Source organism: Triturus cristatus, chromosome 6 (genome assembly GCF_964204655.1).
Source record: "Triturus cristatus chromosome 6, aTriCri1.1, whole genome shotgun sequence".
Classification (NCBI taxonomy): Eukaryota; Metazoa; Chordata; class Amphibia; order Caudata; family Salamandridae; genus Triturus; species Triturus cristatus.
Window position 1 is genome coordinate 144,502,892 of NC_140589.1, and position 27,625 is coordinate 144,530,516.

A 27,625-nucleotide genomic window follows, 5' to 3' on the forward strand; every position below is an offset into this window, starting at 1 on the left:
AGTTTGTGGTATTTAAATCTGCAAAAATAAAATAAAAAACACAGGGGCCTATTTACTTGCGACACCTATTTACGGTGCGTCATTTTCGTGACGCAACGATGCGTAAAAATGCACCACGTTGCGCCCTATTTACAAAGTAACGCATCTAGGCAGATGCGTCACTTTGTAAACCCCTGCACCACATTATACCTGTGCCAGGGATAATGTATGCAGGGTGGGCGTTCCCCCGCAACAAACCTCGTAGAAGTGGCGCATTGAAATCTATAAGATTTCAGGGTGCCACTTCTAGGACGCCATTGCGTCAATATCTTACACCTGCCTCACAGCAGGCGTAAGACTGACGCAGTGCTATATTCATAGCCCTTTCCCCTGCATTGCTGGAGTTGCGTCACACTTCAGACACAACTCCAGCAATGCGTCAGTTTTTCACCGACAGACACGTCAGTAATACTGACGTATCTGTCATTCCTTGCGACATGATGCGCCATACAGTAAATGTGACGCATCAATCATGTCGCAAGGAGGGCGCAATGAAAACTGTTGCATCGCAGTTTTCATGCAGCGATGCGACAGTTTTCATGAATGAGGCCCACAGAGATCAACTCACATGTCTCTATCTTCAAATTTCTTTATAGCCTACTAGCGCCACCATGTGGATAAAAGCTAAAATAACACAAGAACCAGTTTCAAACAATGCCAATTTAGCTTTTTATGTTTTTCATAAAATCATAATGAAATTTCAAAAACATTTAGGGACTCAATTGTCTTTATATATTGAGCTGTTCAAATGCCGCTCACATTGTGCTCTCTTCGACTACAACACATAGTGTAGGACAATGGTATATATTAGGGTGACATTGTCTACTTCCAAACCAGCTTTGGCATATTTCTCTTATAATAAGGCAATCCCAAATTATTATTTGCCTGGATAGAAACATCTAGCAATGACTTGAGGGCCAGACCTTCTGTGGCAGTACTGCTGAGGGCTGTGCTTATGTTGCTGGTCTGGAATGTTTGCTTGATTTGCATCTAACCCCAGGCACCTCACAGTTATTGCACAAACATGTTTTTCACTCCTTCACAACATTCACTTAGTCCTGTGAAGCTACAGCCATTATGGGAGATTTTCTTTGAATAATGCTGGGACTGGCATGAAGTACCTGGGACTTTAACAGACTACATCTTCTTGATTGACGTACAATGCACCACTTCTGTAGAAATGTATCTCTTGTTAAAATGTTACTCAAAACAGCAGCAGTGAGAAGTGACCCCATCACAAATTAGTGAATGTTGAAATTCTAGATGCTATTATAGTTAAAAAAAGTTACTATAAATTGGAAAGTATTCCAGTTGTTTGATATTCTCATTCTTGTGGAATTAAGGGGCATATTTACAAGGAAAGTGTTGGAGCGCGGCATTAAGCCAAGATTGCTTACACCGCACTCCAACTGCTTTCCAGCGCAGAGATGCACCGCATTTACAAAAATGTGGCACACCCCTGCGTTTCCTTTACCACTGGCGCTAAATTTAGCTGCCTAGCGCCAATGCAGGCACCCTTGCAAGGTGTCCCTTCCTGCACATAAACAATCAGTAATTGCAATTTGTAACTTCTGTATGTGCTGCTTTGTGCAGCACACATAGAAGTTGCAACTCGTCATTTTTAAATGATTGTTCGTGTGCACATGAACAATCACTAATGGCGATTTACTGTTTCGATGTGTACTGCATAATGCAGCACACAAACAAACAGCCAAAACGAGGAGAAATTAATTATTTCTCTTTGTTTCACCATGTTAAGACCAGGCTTTCCCTGGTCGTATGTTTGACAGTGCCCCATATTTACGCCACCCTTGTAAATAGGGGGCAGCGTCAAAATCAATGGGTCTTGCGGCAAAACACCCACCGCAGCACCCATTGCCCTCCCCTTTCATGCTAAGTGTATTGTGAAAGGGGCCTTATTTAGCAGGTGGCGTTAAGCCATGTTAAGTGGCTTAACGCCACCTTGTAAATAAGGTGAAGGGCTTATGACCACCAGAACGTCACAAAAAGTGACATTCTCGTGGCGATAAGCTCTTGTAAATATGACCCTAAGTGTGTTTTCCCGGCAGATGCAGTGACAGAACATATAGCTGCTTATTTTAAGTTCACCCTATCTATCATTACCACCATGTGGGCAAAACCACAACACTGTAATGACACTTCGCTGCCAGGATCAAAGGAAAGGATGGGACCTCAAAAAACAGGGGGCTCAGAAATAGAAGGCAATTTTCAATGCGGTCCAGTGAGGACCCTTGGGTTCTCATTACATGCGGTGAGAAAAACTCATTCCTAAGCACATGCGGTGATATGTGCATTGGCATATGAAAACATCATTAAGTCGTTTTTTTATTATTGTTACGTTGATAGACTGTTTCAAGCCTGTTTTATGAAGCCGATCGGCTTGTTGTGCTGATCATGGACTGCTGATATCAAACACACAAAAGGTGATGGAAGGACACTTTCAATAAGCCTAGCCAATGGCAATCGCCTGGGGGACCATTACAGCCTATCATTCTTCTGCCCACCATGCCACCTCAGATTAGACCAGCCCTATGCAAATCAGCCACGACCCTGCTCCAATAGGAACAGTCCAGCCTGATCTGCCAAGCCAGGTCCTCTCTGATCTACAACAAAAGCAACCCAAGACCAACATCACCCTGATTGGGGCTCTTCAGTCGGGTGTAGGTCGGTTCCAGTGGCACAGTGAGCAACAGATCCGCCCCCCGTGCTTAGACTTACTGCAAGTGTCGTCCCATCTCTTCTTGTGTGTTTCATGGGCTGCTGATAGCCAGATGTGGCCAGGTAGCCTGTCTCTGAACACCCACTTCCTTTTTGGGACATCCTCTAACACCACTTCGAGCGTTATCCTGCACTTAACCCCATTGCTTATGGGGTTCTTTTATGGCATGTGTGCTGCCATTTAAAGCAGGTTTTTGTTACTGAAAGTAGGGATGTGGTGATTTGTTGCTGTAGAATATGGTAAAACCTAATCAAAATGATTGCACCAATCAAGAGGCGTTAAGTTTAGCTGTTTCCCCACAGTTTCTCATGCATTGATTGCCACAGTAAGTAGCTGAGTTTTAAATGCCATCTTTTTAATTGCGCGTGTCATTTTGCTCAGTATTATTTCCATTTTCATCTTAATCTAGTTGTGAAAATCTAACTTAACTCTTCAGGATGTCCATACATTTGTACATAATGGTGCAGCTCTTCAGGTTTGGGATTGAGGGGTGAAGACAAAGGTGACCACATTTCAAAAGAGGTGAGGCCTTATATTCAGGAATGTAATTAGTTAATACAATTTAGCTGCAATCTGGATACCTGACATTTCCACCCTCTCTTGGAAGCAAGAGTAGTCCACTTAAGATGGGGAGACAGAGTACCATAGTATGTAGTGTTATCTTCTGCTAAAACTGCTTGTCTCTTGTGACAGGATGGGTTGCCGGACAGCTCGTTCTTTTCTCCGGACTGCTTCCACTTCAGCGAGAAGACCCACGCACTAGGCGCCCGGGCGCTATGGAACAACATGGTAAGCACTATAACTCTCTGCGATCAGTCCTCACAGTCTAATCACACTTTTCATCACAGTAACCTGGTTCACATTCTCCACCACACAAATCCAGGATACTCCCATTTTACAATATACGACTCCCATTTTACAACATACGACTCCCATTGTACAACATACGACTCCCATTTTACAACAACTGACTCATAGACCGCATACGAAACATGCCATGGACTCACAGTCATTTAGAAGTCATCATGGCCATGCAGGCTGGGCAGTTATCACCCTCAAGACTTTTGATCTTTTTCTAACTTTCCTCTCACAGCCTCCGCAACTGCTTTAATTTGATCTACAGACCACACAGAGTCCACAGGTATTTCCTGGAAGGAGTCCACCTTATCATCTCCGCCTCCATCGAACACTCCCATCTGACGTGTCTCTGAGTCTTCCATCTGCCCGGCGACCAAATCCATGAAGGAACTCTACTCAACACACCTGAAATAAAACAACCCATCACTAACCCAACCCTCCCCATACGCAATACACTGGACCCCATCCTCTCAGCATCTCCCAATAGCCTCTGTCAGACTCCTATTGCCCTGGAGAGAACAAATCTTTCTGCCGCCCCCTTTCTCATCATTCAACCCGGATCCCCATATCAGTACCAGCTGAAAAGAGAAAAGGCATTCTCAATGCAAAGATATGGTAATGTGTGCAGTGTTAGCACGTTTTAGCCAGACAAGAACCAAAAGCAGATTATTGAAGACTCCCTTGCCTCTGGTACAGTCCTGTTTTGTATTATTATTTCAAAAAGAAAGGGATAGAGTTGCAAAGTAGCTCCTTGCGCAGATCTCATAAAGTACTGAAGTCAAAGCGGAAGGATACACTCAATCATCCATTAGCATTAAGTGAGGGAAGAATACTCCAATGGGCTCAACCAAGATGAACAAAGTGAAATCCTTTCTACCACATGAAAATGCCAGAATGACGGTACAATCCCTAGTCCGCTACCATGTAGATGGAGGCAACGCCTTTCTCAATCGTCTTCTTCCAGACAACACCCTGGTTCCCCTGAAAGGCATCCTTCATGCAGTGCACGCCTCTTCAAGGGTCTGGAGACATGTGACAACATCATGCCCAGCTGAAGGATCTACACTGCCCCCCCTGCAAGCCTGGATTATCATAAGGACCCTCTGTACAAGGCACTCTATACCAAAACGATAACCTATCTAGCAAACACATATCAGGGGGACAACACCTGACTAGGTCAGTGGACACAGCCAGACTGGAGGTCAAGCACTGGAAAAAAGGAAAAGACTGAAAACAGGCCTTCTCTGCTCACGCACTCAGATTATGGAAGGGTCACCCCCATCAACACCAGAATGACACCAACTCTCATACTATTCAGGAAAAAGTTGAAAACCCACCACCTCTTAGAGAAACAATACCTTTAAATATGGCTAAACACTTACCCCTTTCTTTTGAAACAGTACGTCTGTCACAATATCCCTACATTTTCACTCTCCCTCTATCCCTCTAAATGCCACTGACCCCAGGGCTGGCCACCGTACAGTACGTTGTTGTTCACCAGTTTATACATAATACACTGAATGGAATAAAAATGTATGGAAAGGTATAGCAAGAACTCAAGGCAGAGTTATTTGCACCAACTCAGGAAGAACTTTCTAGCCTTCCTCTTGAACACATTTGGTCATGACAGCTGTATACCACAAAGTGGACGGTTCTTCCTGAGTTTCTCTGTTTTGGCCCCAAAGCTACTTCCCCAAAGTCCCTTCCTCCACACTTCTTTCTAATAAAATTATTGTGAATGCTTCAGTCCAATGCAGCGGTATAGTAACATTTCACAAATGGTGATGGAAGGAATTCATAAGATGCAAAAATATTTCAATTGGATGCCTACTTGTATAGGCAGGTTGACTGGCCTTGTTCTTTCTCTCTGTGTGTTTAAACTCATGCTGTTGGGGGGCTGTTGATCCCTGCGCAGTCCCGAAACCCTACTCTTAAAACCGCCCATGTTAAAAAGTGATAGAAAACCATCTCCCAATCTTCCTCTGGAATTGCACCTAGAATATGGAACTAGATTCCTCCTACAATCTGCACAAGCCCCTCATTGGAAGCCCCCAAGAAGAACACAACGCAGCGCATAAACTGGCCCTACAGTTCGTAAGCCCTCAGGGCATGCACACTTAGCTGTCAAGCAGTCCCAACAAGAAGGCCCTAGAACTGTTATTCTTTCATTTTTTACACTTGTAGACACCTTCCCATCTCTCAAACACCCTGTAGATAATTCCTTGTTGCTCCCTCCTCCTGGTTAGTGATTATACCCCTGACTTGCTACTGTTAGACCTTTGCTTACCCTCGCTACTCTAGCCTTCGGGTTTCTTATTGAAAGGTGCGCTGACGCCCTCATATGTAATATGCACTATACAAAACTCCCATAATCAATAATTCAAGTTCATAAGCTCTTAAAATAATCTTTCTTCTCCTTTGTATGGTAAATTGAGAATGGATAATTTATTGTTAAAAACGACATGAAGAGAGAACTGTATTCACAGTCATTTGCAGTGGGGGATTTGTGTGTCCTTGCTTTACTCACTCATGAATTTACTCTTTAGTCACTATCATTCTCATCTCTACTCCTTTTCCTCACTTGTGTTCCCATATGTTTTGTTTCTGAACAATGACCCTTCGTTGTCCAATTAATGGTCTTTACTCTCCCTACATCTTTCCTCAGTCAAATTCTCTTACTAAAAGCAAGTCCATCTATTGTCACTCTGTTTCCTCCACCAGGCCCATATTTATCCTATGTCATGTCTCTTTGGTTCATTAATCTTACTTCTCTCTTTCTTCTACCATGGCAATCACATCTTTACCTTGTTTTGTTATGGGTATTTGTAAAGCATACGATCACCTGCGAGGGTATCCTGGCGCTGAGACTCCTTGTGTACCTGGCCCTGCCTATTGTGGGTAATTGAAAAGCTAGGTCTTTCACAGCTATGTCATCTGCCAGATGTGGTTTAAAGGGCCACAGAGCAGACAAATACAACTAGGCCCCAACCATGGTGATTGAGGACATTTTCCAGTGGTGTTCTGGGATCTGCCATACAATGCCTCTACAAGCTTTGCCAACTACACCAATTCAGCACTTGATTCTCAGGGTAGCAAGGGCAAGTCGCCAAATGCTTCTGGGGACCAGAGCTCAGAACTCAACAGTCAACATATTGCCCAACCCAGTGCTTATCGTATCTTTTGAATAAAAGGGCGGATGCTGATGGGATGCTGGCATGTCAGATGAAGCCTCCAGGCGAATCTCGGAGTACTTTCCCAGTTCCAGGCACTTACCTCAGTGTTAATGGAGCATTTGGTCTCTGACGTTGGCAGTGGCAGCACCAGTCCCTCAGTCATAGTGGAGTGCCAAACACTCAATATTTGATTTTCACAGAAGGCTTGATGTGGCTAACAATCAGAACTGTGTATTTAGTGAGACCAGGGGACCCATTCCATACTCAAGGTGTGCTTGGCTTGGCTTCCTTGCAGTTGCATGCTCTATCTGGCTATTCCCCTCTCCTGCAGTACCAGGCACACTCCTTCCCTTCCTTTCGGCAGGCGGGCTTCTGGAGATGTTCATCCCCAGTCTAAGGTCACAACCAGTTTGGGGCAGCTCTCTTTCAATTTTTATTTTCTTGCTCTTCCTCAGACACAGCCTTTTGTGGGAGGTGATGGCTCTCACAGCAGGTAGAAATCATGCTGGCTTCACACATGATTATCAAAACTAGGGCAGAGTGAGATGTTAGATCTCTGCACCTGGATGCCATTAGCCTTCCTGAAAAAGTAATCAGGAACAGACCAACAAACAGGTCCTGCCTAGAAACTTCCTCCCCTTGAACAACAGAAACTACAGTCCCACCCCTCACCCAGACCGTTTACCAAATGTCAAAGCTATGGAAGCAATAATCAGCAGCCCCTTGCTAACAAGGCCATCCCATGAATTTCTAAATGTATCTTTGTCTCCATTCTCCTTCACTTCAGTGTCTGGATCTGCACCCTCCAGTCAGTGGCCATCGAAAATGGGTCCCACTGTTCCCAGAACTCAGAATCACACACAGAGACCTTCTACCATACATTTGTCACACCCCTTCTGCACATATACAGACTGGACACACACCCAGAATGAGTCAGTGCAAGGATATGGGTTCACATAACTGAACTTTACATGAGAAGCACCGGTAGACAACCCTCGCTCTGACACAGAGAAAAAGGTCAGGTCATGCTACTGTTTCACAAAAACTTGGGATGCTGCCACCAACGCTTTTTGTGGCTTACAACAGGCATGGCCCACTATGAAACTATGCTTGGTGCACCCACAAAGTCACAGAGCAGGTTCTGGACCTCCCATTACCAGGGACTAACCAAGGCTTTGGTGCACACACCAGATAAGTGTGACACAGGGCCAAACACAATGTCAGAATGCCAATGTCACATGCAGACTGGAATTCAGGACATGTGTACACTTCTGTTCACCACGCAGGGGAAATTCCTTTCCCAACATCATCTTTTTATATGACATTATCTATCTTCTTTTAGGCACCAAGCACTAAGGCAAACCTCATTTCTATCCTCTTCTTTCTCAAATAATGTCACTCTATTTATAAATCAATGAATTCTAGTATCTCCTTGGGAACTGCTATGCTCTCCCCAGTGCATTATATCATCTCGTTGGTCCCTTCTCCAGAGTCTGCTCAATATTTACTACTCAGTCGCCTTTACTCTCACCTTAATCACTCCCCACAGTCATTTCTACTCTCTGTAGTCATTTCTATTTCTTGATTGATGTCCACTCTCCTCAGATTCTAGTCTACCAATCTCTTTATCCTTTATACTCTTTCTTCTGTAAGTTTTATTCTCTCCACAGTCACCTTTTCTCCATTCACCATCTGTTGTACTCTCTTCTCATTTATGTCTATACTCTTGTCCATCTCTCATACTTATCATGACTACCCTCTCATGCCCAATTACATTCACCTGTAACTGAACCTGATAGAATAAAAGGTTTGATTAAGCAGTAAATTGGACCACAGAAATACGATGTTTTCCCGTTGCCACCACCCTCCCAATAAGGACCATGGTCTGCTTAGTCCCAGTGACCAATGGCTTTTTGTTCAATGGCATATAGTCCACTATTAACTTGTGTTAAGTGAGCCGTGTTGCCTTCTCAGTGTAACTGTGACAGAGCAAGCTTAGCATCATGTCCACTTGACGCAATAAGAGAGCTGCTTACTAAAGTAATGTAATCAGCCCTTGGTTGTGTTCCCTCCTTCGATTAATTTTGCTAACCTCTCTCTTTCTTTCTACTTTTCTTTTTTTGGGATTAATGATGCAGCTGGAGCCCTTGGGCCAGAAGACAGATAACCAGAGCCTTGATGCACTTATTGAACTCACGTGCCCAAGTCAGGTAAGGTGGAAACACAACTGTAGCAGGTAAAGTGGAAACACAACTGTAGACGGCATCCCTGGGGGAGGGCAGAAGGAGAAGAACTTTTATATGCAAGAATGTGGCTGGAGTCACTGTGGTAATCATGCTCAACTGTGCATGTGCCGGCAGAGGTTAGAGTCCACTTCCCAGCATCTTCAGTGACAATTTTGAAACTGACCTTCCTGCAAAGACTGATGGGCTACCTTCCCTGAGTGATTACTTTGCCCAATGGCATTTGTTGTATGATTATAAATGAAAACATTCCAGTAACCTTGAAGGGAAAAAAAGGTGACCACCTCTTACTGTAGGATATTTCATGACCTTGTGTCTCTGCCAAAACTGGGGGTCAGCTTACCACCATCACAAGTTTATATATTAGTTCAGAAGATGCGATCCCTCCAACCGTTTTAGGTAGCATGATGGGCCGTTGATAACATAGGTCAGTCCCAAGCTCTTGATAACCATTAAAGGGCTTCTCTATATAAGATATATGTAATTCCATGAGAACAAGACACATTTGTTAATAAGGAACATTTGTTCCAGCGGCCAAATTCTGAAGCGCCGCTACATATTGCATGCAGGGAACCTCAAAAGCAATGAATTGATATAAGGATGTGTTGACGAGATCCAGTGCGGAAATACCCTGTTCCTTACAATTTTCCCTCAGAAGGTCTTGTGATGAGAGTCATTTTAAGCCAGAATTTGTTACATGTTGCACATCTCTAAAACAGACGGTGTGATCAATTGATCTACATGAACACACCTCAGTTGAAAGACATAAAGAAATCAGTGAATGAATATTTACATGGACCTTTACCTTTTTCTGGAGCATGAGCTAAGTTGTTAATCATCCTTTTTACTTTTTCCACTATGAAACTATCTGTTGAGATACAGGATGAGCCGATCGGAAGATCAGAACAGGAGAGTATTTTCAGACTGTGGATCTCATAAGATTTTAGGGCAGGAAATCTCCCGTGATCCAAAGGCATGTTTTGCTTTGTACATTAGAGGAGGCCTGGAGATTTCTTAATGATGCTACAAGCCTTGAGTGAAGCAATAAGGACCAGATATTCCTAATACCAAATGCCTATATCTTGCAGCATGTGCAATGTAATGAAGTCATATACAACGAGGTGCACAGACAGCTACATTTATGTGGTAGTGTATATCCTGATAGCCCAGAGTTGTGTGGCAACGCACGTTTCAGATAACCTCCTGGCTAAGAGACCATCCCAGGGACAGATTTATGCTTTACATGTACTAAAAGTTTAACACAGTGCTTCACATGTCTTGGGTAGGATGGAGGGCCACTGAGTTTGTTCACATAGCTGATTTCAGAGCTCTATCAGTCACTGGCAAGACACTCATACTCAAATATGATGACAATTTTTGCCAAATGGTGTCTAAGGCAAGAGCCCTTTAATAGCCTGTGGGACCTTGTTGAATGGATCTATAAGAATCTCTTAATTTCTAACACATTGAAGGACGAAAGGCTACCATGACCATCTGTGTCTAAGAAACAGTCAAGATTATGTGAATACCAAGTGTAATGACAAAATCTCCTTCAAGTCTGTTAATTGTACACTTATCTTGACTTTGCTAACCTGAAATGGTATATGTCTCAAGATTAGAGTGTTTTGCTTCCCTGTGCTAAGATACTTCAGAAATCCTGCTATGCCTTCATTCACCTTAAAAGAGCCTAGATATAGGATTGTACCTTTGTTTTCCTGGCTGTTCCCATCTCTTTAGGAGCAGAACAAGAAAAATATCTGCTGTCTGCAAACAGGCTGACACACCACATTGTACCGATGAGGGTCCATGTTCAATATTACGTCTTCCTCATTTGATAAACAAAGAATACTTTCTTTGTATCTATATCAGGACCTGTTAGACCTCTCTTGTTCCTGGTGAAGTCCTGGATTCAAGTAAACACACTCCGTAGGCTGAAAAAGCCTTTCTGTGGCCATTGTTTGTGTTCAGATCATCTGAAATGTGGATTGTCGTAGTGCCCATCGTTTATATTTCTACTTTATTTTTCTTCATATAGGAACAGCCCTTCCTGAGGACATTCAATAACAGCGATTACATTTATCCAACCTACCCCACACCACCAGCAACAACGACAGTGGCACAGGAGATTGACCCGGTAAGGGCCATGAACAGATTCTATATGGAACGTGGAGGTTGGATTGGTGTGTCGGTCGGTACTCTCATCAATATCAGTTGTTGAAAGTGATTTTAGATCAGTTCTTTCTTTTAGCGACTTGGTGAAAGCGAGAGAAAAGGGCTCAATAATGCTTGTCTGCAATAGGACATCATCCATTTGGGATGTCAGCGGCTGCACTGAAGAGTCAGAAAGGACAGCGTTGTAAAGCATGTTCCTTGACCGACAGGCACGACTCTCAAGTCAATAGGCAGGGCAAGCAGAAGAGTCAGACAGGACAACATTGTAAGGCATGTTTCTTGATCAGCGGGCACCACTCTCCAGCCAATCCGCAGGGCAAGCCAGTGAGCGGCCCATGAAGAGGACATTTTACAAGCTCTAGCAATTGCCAATTTGTTTTGAAACCTCTTCAGAGGAAGGGCCAGGTTCACAGTTGGTTGTGTTTGTGTTTTTTCATATTTGTAGCTATAATGTGAGCAGTGGTGGTTTCTCAATTAGGAAGATTGTGCATTCCAATGGGAATTATTTGCATTTTGTGCTTGAGTTGCATTGTATTACGCCTGTTTCTCACAGCGCCATTGTTTTTAAATAAAGAGAATTTGCAACAATATGGTGATCCTCATAGATTGACGCATAACTGCTTGAAAACTGTTGCACTTGACACTTGGTACAAAATGCATTGGCTCAGAAAGGGATCTATTCCTATAAGACCATGGAATGATGGAATATGGAATGAATCACATGGTGTTCTTTCTTGGTATAAAAAAAGTCCTGTCAACCCAGGCTGAAACTTTACGTTGGTTAATATTTCAGTTAATTTCTTTTGTTCAGCACTACATATTGCATGGGTAGAGGGACTATGAATCAACATGTTGAGATCTTATGAAATCATATGGTGCTACACACAAGTACCAAAGAGGGCAAAAATTAGACAAGCAGGGACTAATTCATCTCTACACCCACACTAACATGAATTTATGGGAGGATACTTTGTTGTAACTAGGCCTGGGCGGTAAATTTCGTTCCGCTCACGGAATTTGCGATATTTTGACATTTTCGCGTTCTGCGGAGAGCGCAAAAATGTCAAAACTTTCGCAACCTGCCGCGAAACGGAAGTATTTTTCTTGTTCGCGCTTTAAAAATGCATTCTCGTGCGCGCGGTAGTGACTTACTGGGTCCCTGCGTTCGCCGATGAGTTTTCCTATCCGTTCGCGCGCGCCACTAGATGTTGGATTGTTGGTATCCGGTCGCACTATCCCGCGGGAGTTTGCGATCGCGAACACGTCATTGCGATCGCGAAAAGGAAATAAGCATCGCAAGCAACATGGCCACACTCATTAGCGACCGCATGGGCCAGTTGGAGACATTTTTCCCCGTGAGCACGCAACAACACATCTCGAACGGGCGGGAAAAAAAATCTGCGCACCTTCGCAAAAGGTACGCGTGCTAGCGGAGATTTTGTGCAATTTCGCGATAATTTGCGAAAGTCAATTTTGCAAATTCCGCCCACCCTTAGTTGTAACCAGGAGCAGGAAATATATTGCATATGATGAACTTTGGCCGGAAATGTATTGCTTATAATGAAAGCTGACATGGAAAGGGGCGTGATGTTGATCGCACCCGATATATTCTGACAATGCAGGTATCAGACTGGTTCTAGTGCGATAAATATCACCCAATCATTGACCTCATATCATCCATTTAGCCCGCTTCCAATAGGGCATTTTTGTTGCCAGGGCTACCCTGCTGAAATTCATGTGGGGTGTAGGGATGCTGGGGAAGCATTGTGAATGTCACCTAGCATAATTAATTGGGCAAACCATGATCAGCGCCTAAAACAGATTATAGAACATCTCCATATTTCCAGAGCTCCATGCTCCAGCAATTACCTGGCAGATAGATGACCTTTACTTTGTGTCTGAGATGTTGTTTCAAGTCACTCTTGTCTAAATGAATATCCCGATTTGTTAAAGTTGGGAAGTTTAGAAACTGCAGCAGCCTCAGCTGGACGCCTCATAGAAAACCTAAAATACTTTTAACCCCTTCCCCGCTCATGACGGAACCGTTCTGTCATGAGCCACGGTTGCCGTGTGCTCATGACGGAACGGTTCCGTCATGACACGCCCGTTGGCGGCTGCTCCGCCTACGCGGCGCTGTTTCCCCGCCTGTGCGGGGGGACAACGCAAATGGGCGGAGTCATGACGGAACCGTTCCGTCATGAGCACAGGTCAACCGTGGCTCATGACGGAGCGGCTCCGTCATGAGCACAGGCCCGCCACGCTGCCCCCCTGCCCCCCCCAGCGCTGCAGCGGAATGTCCGCAGCAGCGAAGGGGTTAAATGAAAGACTTCTTGACTTAAAGAGAGCTGTAATTACTTCATCAAGAATGTGAAACTTGTTTGGCTCTTGAGCAGAGTAGAACGTGTCAGCAGCAATTAAATCAGCCCAGCAGCTCTGCAGGAATACGCTGCAGAAAGACCAAGGTTTGTGCAAGATACACTTTTATCAATAGGGTTTAACCTTTTTAGGTATGAGCGTAACAAAGACATTTAGATTTTGCACAATTATATGTGTAATATACTTATCTATATGGGTTTTCAGCCAGCCCTCTTCATCCATTCGCCTGGCATTGTGCCAGTCACCGTTGTCCTACTCTCACTACAGCATACAGAATGGGGCAGCGCATGAGCCCATCTTAGACACTGGTTAACTTCACTGTGAGTGACAACATTCTGCCATTTCAAAAGGAGCAAATCCACAAACAAAGCAGTTCCTTTCAGTGCCAGGGAATATTATGGTAGTCTGTAACTTTCGTTTTAGACAATGTTTTTTTTAGATTGAAAAGGACCTGCGGACTTCTCTTAACAATAATGGCCCTCATTATGACGTCGGGCGGTTGGCACGGCGGTCAGACTCCTATCCCTACAATAGAGGCGGTGCCTGTGCAGGCGCCACCGTAGGGATTAGGATGTCCCTCTCCGACGGACTTTTCATGGCAGCCCCACAACCATCCCTTCCTCCCCTAGTAAATTCAGCTAAGCACCAGGGAGTTATAATCAATGACAAATTATCTTTTGACACTCAGACCTGGTCGGTGGTTGGGACCTGTTTTGGTCACTTAAGTCCCTTGAGGACTGTCCTGGATTTCCTCCCAGCTGAAACTAGGAGGGCCGATATCCATGCAGTGGTCACCTCCAGGTTGGATTACTCTAACCGCCTTTACATTAGCGTACTGGACTATTTGATCCGGAAACTGCAGATTGACGAAAATGCAGCTGCCCAACCCATAATGGGCCTGTCAAGAAGAGGACTTTGTCTCTACTGCACTGCTTGACCTATGAAAAAGAGGCTAGTGTTTAAAGCTATGATTTGTATGCACTGTGGCTTCAGTCCAGGTCCTTCTTTCTTCAAAGAGAATCTGCCTCTGTGCTCCCTCCAGAGTTTTGAGGTCAGCGGGGTCTCTGTAAGTTCAGGCTACTAAAGTCCGATTGCGAGAGCTGGTGGGCGTTCCTTCTCTGTCCTCGCGAGCAGGGCCTGGAACAGGCTCCCGCTGCATTTCCACTCCATTCATTGTGACAGACAGTTCATGAAAGTATTGAAAACTCATCTCTTTGTTTCACATCTACTATAATCGGTGGCTCATTCTCAGGCCAGCACCGGGACACTCCTTGGAGTAGCCGCACACTCTATAAATGAATGCATTCATCCATCCATTCATCCATTCATTCATATTCCTTTTGAGGTAATTTTTTTTTACCAGTGTAATGTTTTTCCCTTTTCTGATGCCTCAATTAGGTGTGACTATTTACATTATTCCAACTGCCCTTTTGTATTAATTATCTCACCAGAGAAAATGAATTTGACACGTTCATAATATCTCTCAATATAAATGTCCCCTGGGGATACACTCTGGACTCACCAATGTACACAGTGACCTCTAGAGCACAATGCTACCCATTCTCCACTGCAGAATACAAAACTGTGCTGGTCCTGACAGATGTTGGAAACACCATTCATTTATTTAGAAATTAATTTTTGCCACTGCCAAGTTTATTATTCTTTACAATTAGTAAACCAGGACAGTTCTAGAGTACCCCAGAGTTAGGGCTTGGCAGTAATTAGTAATTGGGGTTATGACTGCTGCGCGTGCTGTCGCTGAGATGTACGGAAGGTGTTACTGAAATATACACATATAGATTGTGGATTCTAAGGTACACCCAGTGGAACAGAATATAATTAATTTAGCAGTAGCAGGAACAACTGTCACCACCTACTATTCTCTCAGAATTATTGCAAGTCATTGCTCAGTTTTATGGTACTACAGCAGAAGAAAAGAGACACGTTTAAAGAACTTTGAACCGGGTTCGAGTCTCGGCAGGGACGCTTAACATCCTGTGATTCTGGGCAAATCACTGAATCTCCGCATACCTAACAAAAAAATGAATGTGTCCTCATGTAACGCAACCGGTTCTCATGTAAAGCGCTCTGATACCTTTGGGTCATGTTTGCGCTATATAAAACTCTGGAGGAAGAAAAACTTCAGGAAGCCCATTTTATGTTGCGTTTTACATACAGAGGAAACACAAAAAGGTTTCTTGAGGACACTAATATTTTACACTTAAAAAGCAATAAATACCAGACCTCCACTTTCTGCTCTTCTTTCTATCATTCCTCTTTACTCATTCGGGGTGTAAAATTATTGCTCACATCTTGGCAACCATAATGTCTCCTTTTCTTTCTAAACTCATTCTTTCTATGCAGGAGAGAAAGATACATCACACAAATTTGATTATAGACCACATATGTGATATGTAATACACCAGCTTCTCCCTTCCCTCGTGCTACTTTTATTGACCCTATTCAGATAACTTATGCTGACTTAACAGGTCAAGCTTTCTTAACCACACATGCCCAGGGCCTTATTACATTGACTACAGAGAGCTTTAGAGGCTGAATAACCTCATGCCACCCATACTTGAAAAAAGTACAACAGGAAGAAGTATAGAGAAAGGGCTTGGGGCTCAGCCCCTTTCAGCCATTGGCTTTCATGTCATTAAATGGCTTTCCATTGTTTGGGCTGCCCAACAAGGCTATAAAATTTTGTGAATGGTTACATTTTCCCGTATGTGTTCATTTTAAGTTTTGGTGATGAGGCATCAAGTAGTGCATCTTTTACACTGCAGGTGCTTGCAAGTGAAAACATTGTGTTCTTTATGTATTTACTTTACTGACATAGCATCATTTAATTGATGAGTTATGGGTTTTTGTTTGGGAAGTGCTGCTAGTTGACTACATTAGCCTATCATAAAGACACAGTGCTAACCATAGCTAACCTATTATACATAACTACCAAACTAACCAAACCTACCTACCACACCGAACCTACGCATCACACCTGCCAATAATAAAATAATAAAAAATAAAAAAAACATGCCTAACGATCTAACCTTTCACACTTATCCTACCTATACTCCCATCCCTAGCCTCTTATAGGCCGCTATCATACACACGTACCATACCTATCTACCAGACATGCATGAACTATCACATCTAACTACCTAAGCTATCTGCCTAACCTCACATACTCATCCTAACATACCCAAAATACCAAATATTCCAGGCATACCTAGCCCCCTGTACTTACCTACTTTACTTAACACACTTACCAGTGACACCTAACCCACCATACCAACACTGCCAAACCAACCACACCTACCCGCCCTACCTCTATGCAGTTCACATATCTGATATCAGCCATAAAATGGAGGTTTTGTGAAAGAGAGGTAAGTTACATTTGTGTGGAATTTCACCACATTGACGGAGTTGTTAAGCGCATCCCTATTAAATTTGAAAAAGTGTTTTGCAGTGGCTGTATGATCGAAATGATTAAACCGCTCTGAATAAACACAATGCACAAATACTACCTGCACAAACTACATACTTCTCACATTCTAACTTTCGCACTATAGCAACAACTTTCACACATCTTCCAAACTTTCAGGATCCAAACATAACACTTTTCAAACATTCCCAATGTACTGTACAGTAACATAAAGCTAACAGCACAGCAGCAAACCACCACAATCCCTCTCCATCTCAGAATATGGACACTAAGCAAATTAAACTAACGTTCCATCCAGTTCAACATTTGTACTAGTACTTCAAATGTTCTTCAAAATAAAACATCTCACTCACTTCTACTAACATAAACTCTCTTGCTCTTCTCTGATTCTGTTGTACTTATTTTATACTACTTTAGTGTTACGCAATATGCAATATTAAATTAAAGAAATGCACATCCAACAAATACTTAATTTTAAAAAAGCATAACCTATCTTACTTTCTGTTCTATTCAAATGTCTTATAATTCGATTTTGGTATTTTTGCTTGAAAGTTATAAATACATATATGCATCTATTACAATTCAAATATATTATGCAACTAAAAAAACTTACCACAAGATCCAACAAGTATTTAACAAAACAAGTACTTACAACATACCATGTAAATGCCAATGTAATCCTATTGGTATTACTAATGCTGGTTTCCGTTGAAAGGAAAGGGGCACAGGCTATGAAACAACCCCAACCTGCAAGTATAGGGCTTACCCTGCGTTAAGACAGTTCACACAACTCATCTGTTCAAGAAGACTTTTAACTCCAGACTTATGACCATCGGAAGAAGAAGTAGGAAGAAAGGACTGTCTATGTGTTTAGACACTGATCTTCCGTACTAGAATTGAATTGGGAACTAACCCATGGGGAAGTCCTCTGGTCCAGTTACTTCAGCATCTGAGACAACTGTAGATATCATTTGTTGTTCAGCCAAACATAAACTCTCCTATAAATTAGAGCAGCTGCGGCCACGCTAAACTTGCAGTTTCGCTGCCTCGTTTAGAATTGTGGAACCTCTGGGGTGATGGAGCCTCAGCTAGCTCTGCTGTCAGAAAATCTTGGCCCTGCGACCTGTCCGCCACTTAGACACCTGATCACAGTGGTAATATCCCACCCTATTTATGGTGAGGCAAAAGCCGTTTGTTTTTGTTGTCCAAGTCCAGGCAGGTAAAAGAAAACATTGAACCCATGCACCCAAGCCATTTTAGTAAGTGAAAAACAAAAGAAATTAATCTTGGGCAACAGAAACACACATGGCTCCAGCTTATTATTCACCTGTTCCCTGAGTGCATCCACTTCACATTCCACAGAGGCCAGAGATTTTGCTCACTTTGTGGGCTAGTGGGCAACCCACCAAACAATAAATCATCTCCTTGGTTCGTTTAGTTGACTCATGAGCTCTGCAAACAAGTTGGAACGTGACATGCGGGTACCTCATTAAACCAGTAAACATATGAGTACATTACTCCATCCTGACTTATTTATATCTCTGAGTTTGACCCAAACATGCCAGCCACTTGAGCATATTTCTTTTCAGCTGTATTCCAGTAGGTAAGCTAACTCATCAGTGGGCAGTTCATCACTGATGGGCCACTGTAATTTGATTGGATTTGTTCATAATGTCAGATTAACAACTTCAATGCAATACAAGAGTTTTTTTATGAGAAAGTGTGCAGCACATCAAGAGTTTCTAAAAATATAGCTTGGAAGTGGGAATCTGGCCTACTGGCCGCATTTAATGGTTTGAGTGCTTCATTTAGACGTAGTGACTGAATTGGGATTTGTTTACTGTATCTATGTTGATTATTGTTTTTCTATGCACTTTACTATATGTTCTCGCAATTAAAGACCCTAGAATAAAAATAATAAAATAAAATATATGTTTGCAGCAAGCAAAATGGCCTATTCAAACAGCAAGGCATTGATAGTCTGTCGCGATACAGAATGCCTCAAAAGAGCAATGTACAAATGCATAGCACACCACCCTCAAAGTATTGTGATGGATCCCGGGTAGACCTTCACTGAATCCTCTCTGTAATGCTGAGGATGGTATCAGAGAACATTTTGAGTAGATGCCAGCTCAGGTCAGATGATCAGAGTCTATCTAGCAGGATTGTTGATTTGTCCAATATTGTGAATAATGTGTTCTCTCTCAGTGCCCCTGAAGTTATAGGGTTCTGGACAGGACAACACAGAGGTTTCTTCCTCTACCGACGGCTGAAGTAATGTTCTACTGTCTTGCAGGTCTATGGAAGCCAGCTGCTGTGCACGGACAGAGCACCGTCCAACTCCACCCCGACCTCTGGTACTTATTACTCCATTGCAGTTCCTCCTGGTTCTAAGTGGTGATGTTGCTCTGCACCCATTCTCATGTCTCTGCTTTCTGTGCGTGATCCATTGTGCCGTGGTCAGACTTTTCATAAATGTTGAGCTCCTTTCACTGTCTCACACAAAATACTGACACAATTTCTTCACCGATATCTTTCAGCCCGAAGATAATAATCGCTCATTTATATTGTGCACCATAGATTTGACCTGGTGTTCCACCATAATATCCAGCCATAAAATGTTGTCAAGAATACTGGCTATTACAATATAATGAAGGTAAATATATGTAGGTCAGTATAGATTGATACTTAACTGCAAATCCATGTCCCTTGACATATATAGAACCTTGATGTATGTATATGTGGAGTTAAGAATAGCAGATCTCTACAGACCTGTATATAACACTAACTTTAACTATTTTGTGGCAGTCAATATGCTATTATATAATATAATGCATATAGTATATTATATTATATTATTGCAGGATAATATTTTGGCTCTCCATAGTGTGATATAAACCTAGAAATCTTTTGTGTGCATTAAAATGTGGTTAATCAAAATTCTAGAAGGTAATATCTTGAGATAATTGGCGATGGAGCTCGGGCCCACTCAAAATTTATCTTCAGACCGATGGTCATAATAGCAGCATGAGAGGTAAAGGGAGAAAACTATCACTTCTAACATCTCAATACAGTGTACATTTGGTCACACAATAATCCACTCGACAACTTAATCATATTTTAGTAGGGTTTAATTATAAATTTAGAAACAAGTCAATGTATACCAATCTCAACATTATCGTATATAAATAAAGCACAAACAAAATGAGTCCAAATCTCCTGAAGAGAGCTACCCTGTATAATGCAAAGCAGAAGACTGAACTCTATGATGGCAATTCAAATAATCAGGAAAAATAGCTTTTGAGTATTAAACTGCATCAGATGATCTTCCACAGTAAACATGGGCAAGCTATCGCTCCCTTTACTACCTTAAAGGGACAACCGTAAGCTATGAAGCATTTAGCAAAGGTGGAATCAGAAAGGTGTCAGCTGTCGCAGTCTTCAGTAGAAGGCCCTCGAACCATGGGTCAAGTAGCATAAAGCCACACAAGCAGACGCATAGATCCGCTCCCCGTGAAGCCCTAAAATGCCTCACCCTGTCCCTCACTACGTTTCAGCATAAAATATCAATTGCATAAGGGTAGATAATCCCATGTGATCCGTGCTTGTACATTTTCATGGCTCTGGCACAACTGGATACTTGCACTACCTTTCCCACATCGGCAAGTTGCAACGTCATTTGTCCTTCCTCTCCTCTTCAATGAGAACTCGCCTCCTTGCTCTTTACTGCTTTTCTCCTTGCCAGCTTTGGCTTCTCATACCCTGCTATCTATTGAAAACAAAACCCTTCTATGCTAACTAATGAGGCCTTGTCCATACCTGCAATGGTAACAAAATACAAGCTAATGCATTCTGCATTGAAGGTTAAATGCGAATTACATGTTAGATTTTGAACATGAGCATGACCTGCACTGGTTTCTCGAGACTCACGCTAGTCAACTTTAACAGTGCACAGGGTTACAGAATACATGCACATTTCTACAAACACAATAAATGCAGCTTCTTAAGACATGTATAATTGTAAAGAAATATGAAGATGTCACACTAGATGCACCTACATAAAAATAATTTTTGTCACACGTATAAATGTTTAAACATTAGTTTACACATACACATTCTAACTTATTAACCTCACATTGGGACACATTTTGCTAACTTCTCCTATCATATTAATATATAAATGTAACATAGACCTTTATTAATCATGTTCTCTACACAAATTCTCCAGGTGGAGTATTTTAAATATGCAATACTCCACTCTCCTCTCCTTAGTAACATTTAATCGCACAGAATATATTCGAGTGCTGACTACTCATGATTATGATGCACTCCTATGGTATCCCAGATGGGATCAAGATTACACTTCTCCATTGGCTATCACCCATGATCTGCATCCTGATCAAAGGCCAAGGCCCATAGGAAGGGTGAAAGGAAATTATTTCAATGATAAAATCCTCTAGACCTTGCATTGACATTATTCGAATTTCGTTGCTGGGAGCAGAGGTTGAACAACCCTCTCCCTGAGTATTTCAATGTAAAACGTTTGCATGGATTGTGTAATGTTAATATGTACTTGTTAAGCAATGCGGTTAAAGGGCATTCATGCAGAGCTTTGGAGAGGGATTCAGGAGGAGGAGGGTGAAGGGGGATGTGGAGGGGGATTGAACGAGGGAGGGGAGGGCGAGCCAGAGGAGGAGGAGGAGGGGGTAAGGGACCAAGAGAAGGAGGAGCAGGGAAATGCGGGGGAGGACTGTAATCCCCATCACCTTGCCAGTGGCTCAGACTAGTAACTTTGAACGCTTCAATCCCTGACTTTAAGATGTTGCCTACCAACACAGCTAGTGATCTTTACAATTGTACTTGTCAGCTGTCTTGCACATACCACACCATAACACATTTTGATGACAATTCTTTCTGTTCAGGCCATCATTCGGATTAACTTTACTTATTTTCTGAACCTGAAGGGGAACTTGAGGACTATGTTAAAATTAATTTAGATGCATGGGAGTTACCTTATTGAAAATGCCTAGAGTTGTGGACGTGGCCTATTGTGTATTTTGCCCTAGTGTCATCTTAGAAAGTGGCATTACACAGCCTTTTCCCACCCCTCCATTCCAGTCTCAACCCCTCCACTTCAGAAGAGGTTTGTGCAATTTATGGAATTGATGATCTCACAAAAACTGGCTTCACTGAAATAAATAAGTGCAAGGTTAATAAAATACCAAAACAGTTGCGAAAGCAGATAAAATCCTCTTTTAGTTTCCACCTATATAAGCGAGGTTGTCTTCCTGATATACCCTAGGCACAGCCTCTAAATGTTAGGAACATAGTCATTATATGCCAGGGGCGCAGTCATCACATACTTAGGTGTAGTCATTAAATGGCAAGCTGCAACCTTGTATGTGAAACTGCAACCTCAAATGCATGGCACAGCCATCATATACCCAGGCACAGCCATCATATATCCAGGTACAGTCATCATATATTCAGGCACAGCTATAATCTATTCAGGCACAGCCATCATATATCCAGGAACATCCATTGTCTATGAAAAGGAACAAAGTGGGGAGTAGAGAGGTACCACTCAAAAGAGTAGTGGAGGTGGATACATCCTCCCAATCATGAGTTCATAAACACAGTGATCCACCCACAGATAGGTATGATATGTCAGAATCGCCCACATGAAACATGTATCCCACGGTGGTGGAGAATACACTCAGGTTGTTAAAATACCCCGCACACACCAAAAGGGCCCTTGGTGTCATGCTTCATCATAGGGGTCTTCCCGCCCCTCTACGGGACGGGGCGTGCTACTACCTACGTTTACGTGGGAGCACTGATCTCAATGAGACAACTATGTGTGATGCGAGGGCGTGAGAGGAAGGGTCAGGAGTGATTAGACAAGTGAATTTAAAAAATACCTGGCTCTGTGGTCTAGAAACTTTTAATATACCGTTGAGCTGGTATTAATAAAAAGTGAAGGGGAGGAGGTATGGATGCCTCAATGAGCTGTGCCTCCTATATGTGTCGACATGTTTCGAAGCTCCCCAAGCTTCAGGACCTTAAGGATCCCTTCCTAAGAACTCCAGCACCGACGGAGCTGACCGGGCTGGTTATCGTGGCAGGACATTGTTCCTTTGGGGTATAGCTAATTTGGCACTCCTACCACTCGGTCTACAAGCTCATGAGGTCATTACATTTCTCAATAACAAGTTTATGGACCATAAAAGACCTATTTAGGCATTACTTACCTTACACCTTTTTTTAAGTACACATCACAGTGAGTTCTTAGGAAGGGATCCTTAAGGTCCTGAAGAAGAAGCTTGGGGAGCTTCGAAACATGTCGACACATATAGGAGGCACAGCTCATTGAGGCATCCATACCTCCTCCCCTTCACTTTTTATTAATACCAGCTCAACGGTATATTAAAAGTTTCTAGACCACAGAGCCAGGTATTTTTTAAATTCACTTGTCTAATCACTCCTGACCCTTCCTCTCACGCCCTCGCATCACACATAGTTGTCTCATTAAGATCAGTGCTCCCACGCAAACGTACGTAGTAGCACGCCCCGTCCCGTAGAGGGGCGGGAAGACCCCTATGATGAAGCATGACACCAAGGGCCCTTTTGGTGTGTGAGGGGTATTTTAACAACCTGAGTGTATTCTCCACCACCGTGGGATACATGTTTCATGTGGGCGATTCTGACATATCATACCTATCTGTGGGTGGATCACTGTGTTTATGAACATCCATTGTCTACCCAGGCACAGGCAACATATAACCAGGCACAGCCATCGTATATCCAGGCACAGCCATCATATATCCAGGCACGGCCATCATGTACCAAGACACAACCATCATATATACAGGCACAGTCATCATATATCCAGGCACAGCTATCATCTACTCATGCACAGCCATCATATATCCAGGCACAGCCATCATATACCCAGGCACAACCATCATATATACAGGCACAGCCATCATATACTCAGGCACAGCCATCTTATATCCAGGCACAGCCATCATATACCCAGGCACAACCATCATATATACAGGCACAGCCATCATATATCCAGGCACAGCCATCATATATCCAGGCACAACCATCATATATCCAGGCACAGCCATCATATATCCAGGCGTAGCCACAGTAGACTGAGAAACAGCCTCAACTGCCAACACACACTTCCAAAGCCCAGAGTTAGTTGCAAATGTTGGTGCTCAGTTACACATGCTGGGAGAACTTCAAATGACCAGGTGCATATTCAAATGCTTAACAATTGCCAACATATGCCCCGGCATCACTTCAAATGTCCATCTATAGCCTCAAATTTAACAGTATGCACAAATGCCAATATAAAGCCTCAAATGCACAGCTTACAAAATGGACATATACCTCATTCGCTTCTCAGGAGTGCTGCAGAGGGATAGCCTCATGTGACCTTGACACTGTCTTTTCCTAAATGACATCTGGTCTGATGTTAGAAGGTGAGGGGTGGAGGCACTTCTGGGGGCACCCGCAGCAGTAGCATTAGCATGTCATGGCTCCTGACCAAGCCAGGCGAGAAAGAGCATCATCTCATACTAGTGCAGCAGTAGGCAGACTACCCGTCTCAGTTTTAGGTGAGTGAACCAGACAGACAGAGGGTGCTTCTCTCTCCCCGGCTCTTGCTTTCTACGTATGGTGCACCTCGGTAGAAGGTTCTTGCTCACTGGCTCATAAAGCCCTTTTGGCAAATTAAGATTGCTAAGGTGTCTGGAGAGGAGCAGGATTCTGGCATTACAGAATGTAAACACATGTCTTTCAGAGTGCCCCAGATGTGCCAACCTTCAATAAATGCCTGCGGTATGACTCAGTACCAGACCAAGGAGAAGGGTTTATAGGTTATAGGGCTTGAAGGCCATAAATGGTCCATGTCAGCAGAACCATGCCAAATTTTAAGGGCAACAACTGAGTATATTATTTACTGGTATACAGATATAATGGGTCCTATTCGCAAGAGCATTTATGAGATCTGGGAGTAGTGTTGCAGCAGTACCCTTCAACATATTCCTGCACGCCTTAGTGAGTCGTCCAACTCCCAATTAGTAAAAAAAGCAAAGTGGGCGCAGCCCGCTCTATTTCTACTCATTGTATCTTAATAATCCTTCATCAGCCCAATTTATTTCCATTTTTGATATTTTAGAGCCAATTCACCAAGGCATGTAATAATGTGTAAAAGAATATTACAGAAGTACTAATTTACATACTCTAAATTGCCGTTTAGACACCATTGTTTATAAATGCATCTCATGTGGATATCCTGAAATTCTGGCCCAGCCTGACCTTCCTTCCACCCCATGAGCCAGGGTTGGACAAACCTGTCTGAGTTTTGCAGCATTCACGCAAATGTTTTTTTTTTCGTGTGCGCCCACCTGTATAACTCATTTGCGTCTGTTTTTTGTATTTCAGTTCATGCATTGAGGCCGGCTGATGTGAAGGTTATCGCAGCTGTGGGGGATTCCTTGACTGTAAGAATCCTTCCCAATTTGCACACAAGAAAATTGAAGACATTGGTAGAATGATTCACTTAAATTCTGTTAGTGAGCATAGGATGGTTTGATAGGGACCTTCAGTGTTTTGTTAAGTGTAGTAAAAACAAGGGACCATTCCAAAAAAGAACGTTTGGGGATTACAATGAATGCGCTGCGCTCAAGGCAGCTGTGAACTCGGGACTGCCCTGGGGGCAGCACATTCAGAGAGATACGGAGCGGCTGCTTTAATCACATGCTCCGTGTTTCACTGTGCAGGTGGCACGCCCCGCAATTTAAGAGGGTCCAGCCACCCCCTGTAGGTGACTGCAGCTGCTTGCAAGTGATAGTCCTAGACCCCTTTTGCCCCTCCAGAGGGCTACCCTAAGGGGGCGCACTGACAGTGCACCACTCCCTGACGGCTTCTTTGCCTTTTGCGCCCACATCCATAATATGGCAGGAGCGCATAGGCAAAGAGATTCCCTCATTTGCATGAGGCCACTCTCCCATTCAGATGAGGGAATGACCTCTTGAGATTGCACTGGTACTACACTTGGGCCAGTGCTATCAGTATTACAGAAGGGGCTGCACACACTGGAATAGCGAAAGCTGAGGGGGACCCCTGCAAGGTACATGGAGGGGCCCCCTTTCAGGATTTAATCCGGAGCTCTAAGGCCCGAGTACTGGGTGGAGGGGGCTCCCTGCAGCTGGGGCCCCCCCCCGCACTGCGGGGGATGCAGGGGCCTGTGTTACGCCCCTGGCTGCACAAGCTTCTGTGGCCCCTTCTGTAATACCAAAGTGCCCTGGGGGCACCAAAAAAGGGCGACCCCCGGGCACTTTGTGTAATACGGCTGGTATCCTTTGTAAATTACAAATAGTTTGGAAATCTACACCAAGCGCAGAAGTACTCATACAGTAACAGATTTACTATTTTAACACGTAGGCTTTGTGAGACTCTGACTCTGTAAAATTAATAACAAAGAATAATCGATTGAATGAACAATGTCTGCCCTCCAACCCTCCAGGAACAGGAAAATATTTCAGAGACATACATTAAAACCAACTATAGAAAACTTTATTGAATAAGCTTCTTGATGTACAACTTCTCATGAGAGAATAACTTACTACATATTCAAATCTCCCGAAAAGAAGCAACTACTAGCCAGCTTGATTGCATTTTAGCACAATTAAACTAATAATGGTGGATGTGTCGTTTGTGTCTTTCAGGCTGGGAATGGGATTGGTTCCAAATCAAATAACGTGTTGGATGTTCTCATTCAGTACAGAGGCTTATCCTGGAGGTAATGTAGCTACATTCATATCACACGTCGGGCATCAGTAGTCGTGTTCATGTATAGCTCCTGCATTACCTTAGTCACCTCTCTCTGTGCTCATCACTTCACCTATACCATCCATAAGCAAACCTGTGACTAACCAAGGGCAGGAAGGGTTGGGGCAGCTGGAGTAAAGCTGGAGACTACCTCTGGTCTCTAGTTTCGATTGATTTACGTGCATGTGTGAAAGTGAATCTGTGTGCATATGGCATAATCCAGGTGTTTGGTGTAGGTTCCTTGTTGCCTCAACCTTTATGTGAGCTCAGTTTTGTTTGTGCCTTGTCTCTTTTACAAAACAGCAATGAACAGAATAAAAAATTAATTTTGCAACATACATTTGTCCATGTGATTAATAACATCCTCATATTTTACCGAAAATATGGTGCTTTTCCATGCAATTTGGAATTTTCAACAGATATTTTCTGATTTAGTTTTCTTACATAGTTAAACTTTACCAGGAACTTTTGCATTTTTTGTATTTTTTTCTATTGGTGAGTACCTGAGTGATCTTGAGTAGGTACCCCAATTCTGGGCAACTTATAATAAGGTCCTTAGAAGTCATGTGTGATAACCTGTGTATTGCATTTGGGCAAGACATAGATCCAGATGTACTAATACACTGGTTGCAGTTTGCAAACACTAATTTTGTGGCTACTGTTAAAGTTTGCAAACCGACCTAGGTACTAGTAGGTTGGTACCCAAACTTTCGAAACAGAGTGGGTCTCAAAC

At 43.1% G+C, this 27,625-nt stretch overlaps 1 protein-coding gene across 1 annotated transcript in view; it reads left to right on the forward strand.

Annotated features, from left to right (window-relative positions):
- The window catches only part of PLB1 (phospholipase B1), a 440,448-nt gene that overhangs the window by 211,226 nt on the left and 201,597 nt on the right, over positions 1 to 27,625 (forward strand). The window contains exons 27-32 of the mRNA XM_085610369.1: positions 3,473 to 3,568; positions 8,949 to 9,020; positions 11,089 to 11,187; positions 19,343 to 19,403; positions 25,504 to 25,562; positions 26,790 to 26,863. Of these exons, the coding sequence (XP_085466495.1) occupies positions 3,473 to 3,568; positions 8,949 to 9,020; positions 11,089 to 11,187; positions 19,343 to 19,403; positions 25,504 to 25,562; positions 26,790 to 26,863 (461 nt within the window). The remainder of the gene's footprint in view (positions 1 to 3,472; positions 3,569 to 8,948; positions 9,021 to 11,088; positions 11,188 to 19,342; positions 19,404 to 25,503; positions 25,563 to 26,789; positions 26,864 to 27,625) is intronic.